The sequence below is a fragment of the Neoarius graeffei genome, chromosome 10 (assembly GCF_027579695.1).
Source record: "Neoarius graeffei isolate fNeoGra1 chromosome 10, fNeoGra1.pri, whole genome shotgun sequence".
In the NCBI taxonomy this organism is placed as follows: domain Eukaryota; kingdom Metazoa; phylum Chordata; class Actinopteri; order Siluriformes; family Ariidae; genus Neoarius; species Neoarius graeffei.
This window is the reverse complement of record NC_083578.1, coordinates 11552285-11564477: the sequence shown is the minus strand read 5'-3', so window position 1 is coordinate 11564477 and position 12193 is coordinate 11552285. Positions and strand designations below refer to the sequence as shown.

Sequence of the window (12193 nt, the reverse complement as noted above, 5' to 3'; positions counted from 1 at the left end):
GTGGGCAAAAAAAATTTCAGTCGGGAGGGAGGGATTTTTTTTTATTTATTTATTTTTTTATATATATGGATGGATAAGAAATCGCAATGCTGCGTTTGCTTTTTCTTTCAGTACTTTTTTTATTACAAAAGCAGACACATTTAATAAAATATGACAGTTAAATCAACTGAAACTTGTACAAAAACTTTAAGTTAGCATTTTAAATGCTGACTGCAACATTTGCAAAACTTTTACAAAGGTACTTAAAATGTCCGACACACGGACTTTTTGTAGTTCTTAATCGACCGTTAGGCCTAGTTCAGATGAAATTACACTATTAAAATGATCACTGAATGATTTGTTTTTCTGAATCTTTACTATTTTTTTGTTCGCTAGAATACCATTTTGCGATTTCACACTTAAGCAAATGTTTGAAAACTCCGGATCTCCTTCCTTCATGGTGGCTGCCATTTTTTTGTGCCGCACAGCGCATGCGCAGAGCTGATTGGACAGGGCTTTCCACAAGCGCCGGTCACACAATTAAGTCCAGCCGGCTACTTTAATGACTATTTTTGTAGCCCACAGGCTCTAAATATTAATTTTCGATTTTAATAAAATTAAATGTTTATCTAACGGACTGACGATAATGTCAAACTGAACCGTTGATCAAGGGAGAGTAACTCATCCGCGCCCCGACATGCGGTGTGCGCGCGCACTCGGCGCATGCTTAGTTGCGTGAATGTGTCATGCACCGAAAATAAGAGATTTACAAGCCAGGAACGCCTCATGATGCTATACGCAAGAAAAGAAAGAAGATTTACTGCCATTTTACTTTGTATTTGAGTAAAGTGAATAAATAAATGGTCCGTGGAAAATACACTTAACCCTGGGAACTGCGTGCACAGGAGTTTTTGTGTTTATCCCCCCGGCTGGCTACTTATTTGTCATGGCTGGCTAGTATGAGCCTTCGTGGAAAGCCCTGGGAATGCGGAAATGTCAAGTTAGATTTTAGATTTACGAACCCGAAAAAAATGTCGAAAAACCGGCGTTTAAAAAAAACCTTTCACCCGCATAAACGGCACTCACCTGGCCGGTGGACCGGAAACAGAACATTTTTTAATAATGGCCCAAGCAGGAGCGTTTTACTTTCATTCAAGTACAAAGAAAGACCAAGATTGTTTTGTTTATATTTTGGGAAATGGAACCAAATATATCAGTTATAGAATATTGCAGGTGTCAGAAGATACAAACATTCTTGCACATGTGTGTATTTGAGACCAATTACTAACTCGAGTGATTGATATAGCTGAGGTTGAGGAAGAGAATTTCATGCACCACGCTGATATTTCTACCTCTGGTTAAAGCCACGCCCTCTTCTGAAGCCCTGCATATATACATATGGACTGTTTATTAAACTTGCTCCACAGAATAATTTTCAAATGACTCAGTCCCCCCCCCCCCCCCCAAAAAAGCACGTTTTCTACTCATGCTTTTCAAAAAGTCAAGACAAATATTGAGCCACTTTTATTTTACCAAATTTATCAGATTATTTTAATGAAATGAACATTTTATGTAATAAATCTGGCCTGTTGAGGTTCATGTCTAGCTACCATATCTTCTAAGTTTGTACACTCGCTGCTTAAAAAAACCCAAAACACTAGCAAATAAGATCACTTTTAAAATTGTACTATTAATGCAAAATTTATGTAAAACATCCTTTTCTGTATAAATATCAGCACCTGCTTGAAGGAAGAAAATCTTGTAGTCCTAAAAGTACAGCAGGATATTTGAGAATTTAACTGGTGCCTTGTTTCCTTTTTTAAACACTGTAAATATTGTTAATGAAAAAAATCCCCTCTTACTTTCCTTTCAGCTAAATCAACAAGATATGTGTGATAAAGCCATTCCAGAAAGCCCATATGAAACACAAATGTGAGATGTATACCCTGGAATACAGCCATGCTGATTCGTCTACATGCTTGCATGACGCAAGACTTCACCTTGCCAAGCCTTCATAAGAGCTTTTATTAAGTGCAGCTGGGGAAGCAAATCTGATCGAATCGTACTCCCTTCAGTGAATGGTGGTTTACTCAGCCGTCACAGTCAATTAATGAGTGTCGTATGTTAGTGATAAGTTGAGTTGGCACATCTGGAGTCGAACAGTGCCAATTCTACACTGGTACCATAGCAGGCTGTGAGTCTCACGTGAATGGATGTCAAGTTCGCTCGTTAGAATATTAGCCTGGAAAGTTTCCAGATCAGTCTAATCGGTCATTTCAGCTACTCTGAGTATTAGAGATTATTACATTGAGCTAGTGTTGTAGTGAAGACCACCTAAACCGAGACCATGTCATGACCAAGACCAAAATGTATCAAGACCAAGACCTTGAGGGGTTGAGATCAAGTCAAGACCAAATAGGGCAAGATCGTGTGAAGACCAGAACCAGACCTGTGTGTGTGTGAAGGGATGGGGAGGGGTGATAGCTGTTAACAGGAAGAAAAAAAATTCAAATTAGCCATGAGTCATATTATTGGTTGCATTCGAAGCAGGAAATTTTACATTTAATCACAGTAACAATGTTAACAAATAAATCAGACAGTGCACAGGCAATTTAGTGAAATCCCCACAGTTGTGGTCTTGACCGGGCTTGAAATAAAATCCCGAGACCGAGACAAGACCGAGTAACCATGTGGTGGACTCCAAAATGAGATCGAGACCTTCAAAAATACCCCTTTTCCACCAAATCAGTTCCAGGGCTGGTTCGGGGCCGGTGCTGGTTCACAACTCGTTCAACTTGCGAGCCAGCTGAGAACCAAAGTGGTCTTGAGTCCTACAACATGAGACTGAACATCGAGCATTCTCAGATTTCTGTCCCCCCCGCCCGCCCATTTAAACTTTGCTTTATGATTACGATAACCACACCCACACTTTTTCCCTTTTATAATACAGGGAAATAGTTGTGCATGAAAAGCCAGCAGAACACTATAATCGAAAAAGAGTGTGAAGAAAATATTGTAGGAAGAAAGAAAAGTGGAGTGGTTGTGGCCCTGCCCTCACTTAAGCCAACCAATGAAAGCAAAGCTCATTATCATACAAAATCAAGGTCTACATCCAGGTCTACAGAATAACCGCTTTTTTTTTAAAAGCATAACATAGAAAATGTATAATTAATGGGGTTTTCCCCCCTCTCTCTTTACAGATCTTTTCACGATCTGTTTTGAGAGAGCTGTTGGTTTGTTTTAAATGGGAAAAAAAAGTAAAATACATACATGTAAGTCTGGGACAAGTCAAACTGAGATTTTTATATATTCTAATCCAATAATAATGGATAAAGTAATACATCAAGTTTACAAGCGGACTAAGAACCGTAGCTTGAATTACAAAGTATAGGAGAGAAAATTGGGATACAAATCTAGAAATAAATAAAGTAGAAACAAGAAACCACACTGAATGCATGTTTTAATAAAAACAGGTAAAGCTGTTTATCAAAGGATTGCAGGTGTTCAGGGGGGTGATGTGAAAAAGTAACCGAGCTCTGACGGAAGCGACTGTAGCTCAGTTCAGCCCGAAGCGGTCGCACTCGGTATTTAGGTGTTTTGTAACTATGCTCAAATCATAGGGTCTGTTAAAAATTATACATCAGAGCTACAAACCCCACCCTGCTCTGCTTTACGAGGCGACTCGACACTGCCATCTTGTGTTTGTGCGCATGTGTGTTGCTGTGTTTATTTGGATTTCAGTTTCAATTTATTTTTCTGGGGCGGCACGGTGGTGTAGTGGTTAGCGCTGTCGCCTCACAGCAAGAAGGTCCTGGGTTCGAGCCCCGGGGCCGGCAAGGGCCTTTCTGTGTGGAGTTTGCATGTTCTCCCCGTGTCCGCGTGGGTTTCCTCCGGGTGCTCCGGTTTCCCCCACAGTCCAAAGACATGCAGGTTAGGTTAACTGGTGACTCTAAATTGAGCGTAGGTGTGAATGTGAGTGTGAATGGTTGTCTGTGTCTATGTGTCAGCCCTGTGATGACCTGGCGACTTGTCCAGGGTGTACCCCGCCTTTCGCCCGTAGTCAGCTGGGATAGGCTCCAGCTTGCCTGCAACCCTGTAGAAGGATAAAGCGGCTAGAGATAATGAGATGAGATGAGATTTATTTTTCTTATTATGTTATTAGAATCATGGATTCTCAGTGTAAGAGAATTAGTGTACCTATAGTGAATTTTAATTACTAGCTATTTCAAAAGATCACAAATGATACCAGTGGTTCCATCATGTAAAGTTCGTCATAAGCTCTTGTCAAGTACACGCGAGTTTTAAGTCACTGCTCCACCAATCAGGCATAGTCAGCGACATGTTCCCCGGGCTGTTCCAGCACCGGTAGTGATGCACAGTCGTTGGTTTGTCCGATTGTCTGGGCTGCAGTGGACTGGTCAATGAACCCCGTGTTACAAACACTAGTCGAAGATAACACATTATCAACCGATCTGCTCATAAGAAATATTTACACTTACTCGAGCTGATCTTTGGCTGGATCGAGTCGAAGTTTAAAAAAAAAAAAAAGGCCATCGTTCATCATCAGTGTCGCAGTTCTCAAGATTGAACCGAATCGCTGCCCTGAATCATAAAATGAATCATCCGAAGCACATAAAATCCGCACGCCATCTAGCAACAAATTTTACCTCCAAATAGCCCAAATATGTATCCCTAATGGGATGTCACAGATTTTATCCTGCTTACGCTGGGCGTTCCCACCGCGAAAGAGAAACCAATCGAAACCAAAAGAGTGAACATGATCATCATGTCGTTACCATCCCTGTGTCCGAAATTGCTCACTCGTTCACTACTCCCTGTGAGTGCACTATATAGGGTGTAATCCTTACTACCATTTTGGACAGCACTACAAAATGGCGTCCTCACTAAATAGTGAATAGGGAGCGATTTCGGACACAGGGCATGTGAATAGTTTTTTTGTTTTTGTTTTTGTTTTTTTTTAATATGAATGCGGAAGTGTGCGCTCCGGTTTGACCGAGTAAGGTGACAAGTTTTATGTTTCATCTAATTTAGGTCATTTAAAAACTATATTATTTGGCAGTGCGCACATAGGAAAGTGTAAAGTGTAAAGTTTCTGTCAATATGTTTATCATGCTTGTATGATAAATAACTCATGAACATATTTATCTCAATACATGAACTACTCTTTCTAAACCTGCCGAGCTTCGCCAGTGAAGCTCTCGACCCCAAAGTACAACCAAATCTGCTTGCACATAATGCCATGAAATAATAGATATGTGCCATAAAGATCTATTACAAGTATTAGATCTATATTTAATCAATGTGCTCTGAAGTTACTTGACTGGGAACCTCAACCCACAGAACACTGCTTGTTTACTCGCACCCGATAACCCGGAATCAACAACTGTACGCCACTTCCGGTCAACAATGGCTGCTCCCTGTGGTTCTGCCTCCATGGGTAATTCACGGAATAAAATTGTCCACAAAAGTGCTTTTACGGTGGGGGTTTTTTTTTGGACTGAATGTGCACATCTTTTGTCTATAAGTAATACATAAAGCACGATTAATGTTGTAAGCATGACCAGTACTTTGTCAGTTTAAGCTAAGTTAAATATATTCATACAGTTGTTTTGTTTTTCTTTTTTAAGAATAATTTAATAAGAGTAAGTTATTGTAAACGGTTGTTGTATCTATGCAGGAGGCGGTTCAGCTGGACGGAGAGATCCTGCATGCGCTGTTGAAGCGAGTGTGTCCTATGGCATATCGACACCTGGACAAGCACAAGATTGAGCCGGTGCTCTACATGATGGAGTGGTTCATGTGCGCCTTCTCCAGAACCCTGCCCTGGGCCTCGGTCCTCCGAGTGTGGGACATGTTCCTGTGTGATGGTCAGACACAAGCACATACTTGTCCTGCTTTTATTTCTGTGTGGAGTTGGTCTTGTTGAACACCCCCCCTCTGTGTAGGAGTGAAGATTATATTCCGTGTGGGTTTGGTGTTGTTGAAGTCCATGCTGGGGTCTCGGGATAAGCTCAAGGCCTGTCCGGGTCAGTATGAGACTATGGAAGTTCTCCGAGCAATTGAACCCAGATACATGCAGGAGGCTTTCTTAGTGCACCAGGTAACTCGCACACACCAAGCACACCGTTTGTACCTTTTATTATGACCTCACCTGGCCGTAAGGCCAATGAGCTGTTGCCATGGCGTGGCGTCCGTCATCCATGATTCAGTTAAATCGTATCTCCTCTGCCAGTTCTCCACGGATTTCCATTCCGATTATTTTGTTTGAAAGAACTCATCACTCCACACACAACTTGGTTGTTGTTTTGCTAACGAGTTAGTAATTAGGCCAAATTAATTAATTGTCCAGGTCTCTCACTAGAATTTTACTTCCTCTCTCATTTCTCATCCGATTTCAGCTCCGATCGATGTTTTGGGTCGATCTTCCCATGAGGAACAAAACTTGGTCGTTTGTTTGTTTGATTTTCCTGTTGTAAACAATTTGTTTATTTTCAATGAAATCATATCTCCTCCCTCAGTTCTTAATGGATTTCAGTTCTGATTGTTTTATTTAATAGAACTTGACCTTCTGCACAAAACTTAGTCGTTGTATTGTCAATTTCTTGCTAGCAAATTAGTAACTAGGTCAACTTAACACGTTTTCTTCTGACTAGAATTGTATCTCCTCTCTCATTTATCATGCAAATTAATTTCCGATTGATGTTTTGGGTTGATCTTCCCCAGGGGAACAAAACTTAGTCCTTTGTTGTAAATAATTTGTCGTGGAGGTTGGTCCTCTCTCACGTTGTCACATTTCAGTTCTGTTTGTTTTGGTAGTCGTGGTATTAATGGCAGTAAGATGAGCTACTATGTCCTTGATGGTCTGGTTATTATATGGGATGGGAATGAAGACCATTCTAATTCTTAATTTCTATTGTAGATCCTGGAGTTGCAGGTCACTGCACGGGACGTGGAACGCGAGCACCGTACGCAGCTGAAGCGCTGGAAGAAGAAGCGCGGCGAGCCCAGCCGCAAACCCCCCCAGAGAATGCACAGTGCTCGAGCCATCATGGCCACCGAGCCTCATACACGCCATGACCTCCGCCAGAACCCCACCATTATCGTCCAGTACCCATCAATCCCTGAGGAAATGTCCGAGTCGGGCCACAGGAAGAAGAGAGGCACCTTGAAGAAAAACCAAGCCCCGTTTCCTAGCATCCCTAACCCCTACGCCCTACCTAGTGAGTCTAAACCTAGTGAGGTATTGGAAATTCCTAGTCAGCCTCTGACCACAGATGATCAAGATGTTGTTCCTCCAAGTCCACCATCATATCCACCTCCGCTCCCTATAAAGCAGGAAAATCAGCTCAGAGAGACAAACGCTTCTACACAGCAACTCTCGTCCTCGAATTCCTCCCTCAACCAGAAACCAGCAGAATCGCTCTCTCTGCAGAATCTATCACTCCATACCACCCCTACAACACACACATCACCCCCAGAGTGGCGTTCTCACCTGCTGGACACTCCTCCTGTCCAATTTCTGGAACCCGTCCCTAACCATGATGACCTCCCTAATAATACTGAAAACTCGGCCGCCGTTCTGGATCCGTCTCCATCCCCAAGCCCAACACACAACGCACATGACGACGAAGAATCGACTGCTGGTCCTGAGGACAAAAACAGCACTCCGCACAACTCCACAGAGAGCATCACTGGCTCAGAGGACACCTACTTGTAACTCGCTCACTGTCGCCACCTGATGGCTTGGAGGAACAGGAAGCTGCAGAGCTGGGAGCAATATTTACATTAATTTTGTGTTCAGTCGCTTATTTGAGTAGGAGCAGGGGGTTGGTTGTTGCATAACCTGCACGTCTATTCACTCTTAAACAAATGATTTAAAATTAAATTTACACAGTTCACCCCAGAGGCTGTCGAAGTGTTTGGTGTCTGATGTTCACGTCGTCTTTAGTTTTACACTCAATCAGACACCAAAATGCCCTGGATGATTGACTGGATTTGGGATGAGGGGAAAATGGTGTAAATTTAACTCCTTTTTTCTTTCTTTTTCTACGAATTGTATTTCTCTTATTCACTACGGAAAGATGAAAAGAAACAACGAGAGGTCATTTGAGGTCCAGTGATGTCAGAGAAAGTCCTGGGAAAACACTGTGTCTTCAGCATCTCGCACACCGCCATCTTGGTGCCACTGCGGTGCTGAGATTCATCCACCACGGTCACGCTGTGGTCTACTCAGATTTCCTGTCCATTAATGGATGGTGTCGAGGACGGCTGACAAATTGTACGCTTTGCACCAGATGATCTCCAGTCACTATTTATATACCTAAAAAGGGCTTCAACTGCTAGAGTGTACTTCAGTAATGGAGGCTTAGACTCACACTTGCCATGTGGGACCACACACACACGCGTTAAACAAAATAAATTCCTGGAACTTTGACATGCGAGTCCCGAAATCTGTTGGGAAGTGGAGAGACACTACTTTAGGACTAACTTTTAACTCTCAAACCCAGACCAGTATTTGAGGTTTTTGTGTGCGAGTCTCTACATCTGATGCTTTACATCCAAGTCGCCGCGTTTGAGGCTGTATATCCGAGGTTGTACGGCTGTGGCTCTGTGCCTGAACCTGTACATCTGAGGATCTACCTCCTGAGGCTGTGTGTGTATGGCTTGACATTTGAGGCTCCGCATCAGAGGCTTTGCATCCGAGGCTCTTCCTTTTGAGTCTGCTTTCTCTTACTCTCTTATTAGGTTCATGTGATGTCATTCTGACACAAATGAGGTCATTTTAACACGTTTGTACGTTAACGGCGTTGGTTAGATCTGCACAGCGGGCATGTGCCAATATTCAGTTTTCATATCACTTTTTGTAGCACTACTGTGTATTTGTCACATTTATATGGAATTATTTTTTTTTTTTAAAAAACACCTTTAGCCCAACGTTTCTGGCATTCTTGAAACTTTTGTCTGGTGAAATTTTAATTTGACTTATGAGACAATTTCTGAGCTCAGCTTAAAAAATGTGGCCTGTTTAGTAGGGCTAGGTGATTATGATTGCAATATCTTGTTACTTTAATTAATTAAGCCACCTTTAAGTCAGTATGGTATCATTACTGCTTCTATAATCGTATGATTTTAATAATAAGGGATAATACGTTTCATAATTTCAGATTTTTTTTAATTGGTTGACTGTCCAGCTATTTTATACTTAAGTTATTCCATGAAATCAAGTCATACATGAGCTGATCGCACCAAGTCGGCTGTAAGCCATGTACGACGAGATTGAGTGGAATCACTATTTTAGTCTATTCACATTCACTGGATTTTGAGAAACGGAGCATTTTTATTTTTTTGCAAATTCGATGAATAAAAGCTTTATACTAAACATCCAACAAAATAATTTCCACTTAGAGTGCAAACCGACCGGCACAATGACAGTAGCAATTTGTGGAAAATGCTATAATTCTTGAAAAAAAAAAAAAAAAAAAACTTACCATCAAATACCTTTATTCCATATTTTGCTGCTTCTGTATTTTTTCGGGATTTGCTTTTGAGTTGAGTTTTTATTTCGTCCTCGGTTTTGTTCAGCAACACGCTCTACCATTTTCTTCTTCTTCTTTAGGGTTTTTTGGCGGTTGGCAAACCAACATAAAGGTACATTACCACCACCAACTAGGCTGGAGTGTGGAATAGGAGATATTGGGGGGGGGGGCTATATTCTTTTAGCTATTTCTGTTTCTTTTAAATACTTAATAAAGTGATATATCTGACTTGACGCGCTCCACCATTTTTGTTTTTTTTCTCACAGTATATGAGCTGATATCCTAGTAGTAGATTAGCCAATCAGAGTGCACGATTGCTCATATCCAGTGAATGTGGACAGAATAAACAGTTTTTTTTTTGCTCTCCTGAGTATTGATTGATTTCAAAAAAGTCTTAATTCATAGGTTATCAGATATTTAAACCTGGCACTAACGCTCGACCCAGTAATACTACGTTCAGTTCAGTTCATTTCAACGTATAGTTATTCAAAGCAGGGTGATTTAATTTTTTTTTTGTCATACACGTCTTGCCTCACGTACCGTATATGATACGATGTGATATATTTGTGCCGTAATTTTCCACCACTATTCCAGAAACCAGCTCTTTCTGAACCGAATGCAGGAGTATTTTTTTATTGTTCATGTGATATGTTGTAGAATTGATTATTGGCACATGTCTACTGAATAGCAGGTCTTTTATATGTTACAGTTTGCTCAGGTGGAACTGCAAACCATCTGAGAAAGGGAGAAACTCTTTGATGAATGGTTTTCTTGCATCAGCCACTAGAGGGCAGACTTACTTTATCCAAAGAAATGTACACACACACTTCACAAATATGCTAAAGTGCCTGAGGCGTCTTTACTCCTTCCAGCCTTCAGAAGGGAAACTCCAGAAATATACAGTACATGCGTATTAATTTGGCAGATTTTTTACCCCCTTTATCCAAAGCAGCCCTAGTTTTTGGATTTGTATTTCACATCCTTAACTATTTCATTCATCACGGCTCCATGATGATCGCAACAATCGTATAATAACCACATAATTTTCATTAACATAATCTTAACAAAGTGGCACGTCCTGTAAACTTTATGCGCAAAAACAAAAGTCAAACTGAGAACTTTATTGCTGATTATCTTTCTACTTATGCAGGGAATTGTGTGGTGGAGGAGCTATATAATCTAATACTAATGATAAAGAGCTTGTTATTCAACAAAGGAAAATGTATAATCGTCGATGTGGTCTTTCACGTTTATGGAAGGAGTCTCCAGTGTCAGCGTAATGTTTTCTGTTACTGGAGCATCTTCAAGACGACGTAACGTCACAAGGTGGATTTAAAATTGAAAAAAATTTAATCAGTTTTATCTTTTTTTTTTAAACGGTTTTCTAGGTGTGCCAAGTTGAAAGCTGTATATCCAGATATCCCAGGAGTTCCAGAGATGTTTGGATAAGTCCTGAATAAAACCTGTAACTCTTAACTGCTGCTCAATTTGTTCTGGATTACGTGTCACGTGTTAAGTTGCCTTAAAAGAGGGGGGAAAAAAACCCTGCCAAATAAATATTTGTAAACGGTTTTGTTCATTGTTACACGTTACATGTTGCACTCATTCTTACATAACTTGTTAATGCGAGCTGTTACTTTATTTCTAATGGCTGGAGCTTTGTGACACTAGTTTGTGTTTTTTTTTTTAATTTTCAGAGAACTTTATTATACACACTTATAAGAATTTACTTCTAAATTTACTACTCAAGAACTGAACTTTTATTTTGTAAATGTTCCTAAAGATTTAGCTCTATTGTCTTACCTTTTTGTCAAAATTGAGTATATGATATTGCTTTCACGACCGTAACTGCTAAACCTTTAATAATTTGCAATATTATTATAAACTGTATCAGAGAAACAACTTTACTAATAATTGGAATTTTTATTTTTTTTTCCGAGAAGGACTCGAAATGAGATGCTGTGTGGGAGCAGAAATGCTGACTTCCCAGGAAAGGTCATCCTTAAGGGTGGTATTTGAATATTTGGGGAGATGTTCATAGTAACAATATGGCGAATATATTACATCGAATCTAAAAATCTGTTATTCTGTAGATGTTGTACAATCAGATGTCTCCTAATAAAAACAATAACCAGACGAGTTTTTTTTTTTTTGGTTTTTTTTTTTTTATCTTGAGTGAATGTGTGTGTTATGTAATGTTTTTTGTGTTCATCTCTTTAACTCTGTTGTGGGAAATGATGAGCCAGAAGGTTAACAGGGTTAACTGCAATTTTATTCACAGCAGGAAAATTAGAGGGCACTTTAGTCTGCTTGCCTTTGAGTTTCAGGTATCAGTGAGGTGCGTGTTGGGGTTATTGGTGGTCAGGGGTCTACCCACAGTGGACAAAGATGATTAGCACAAAAGGCCATTTTCATGCCCTGTTCAAGTTGTATTGTTTAAATCCATTATTAAAGGTAAAGAACTTAATGAAACATTATACTACAGCACTACTGAATTCTCCTTTCTGATTGGTTGGAAAGTGTTGATTGATTTCCTATAACGGCAGCTCTGACAATATTGCAGCTGCAAAGTAAATCAGCTTTATATTAACACACTAGTTCTAATATTTTATCATTTCTAGGGTAAATGAAGGCTTGTGAGATTCACAGGGCGGGAG

At 40.3% G+C, this 12193-nt stretch overlaps 1 protein-coding gene across 3 annotated transcripts in view; it reads left to right on the top strand.

The window, feature by feature from the left end:
* The window catches only part of tbc1d10aa (TBC1 domain family, member 10Aa), a 43105-nt gene extending 31433 nt beyond the window's left edge, over positions 1 to 11672 (top strand). For all 3 annotated transcript variants that reach the window (XM_060931290.1, XM_060931291.1, XM_060931289.1), the window contains 3 exons: positions 5678 to 5867; positions 5946 to 6100; positions 6920 to 11672. In XM_060931290.1, the coding sequence (XP_060787273.1) occupies positions 5678 to 5867; positions 5946 to 6100; positions 6920 to 7717 (1143 nt within the window). In that variant the 3' untranslated portion in view covers positions 7718 to 11672. The remainder of the gene's footprint in view (positions 1 to 5677; positions 5868 to 5945; positions 6101 to 6919) is intronic.
* The last annotated feature ends 521 nt before the right edge of the window (positions 11673 to 12193 follow it).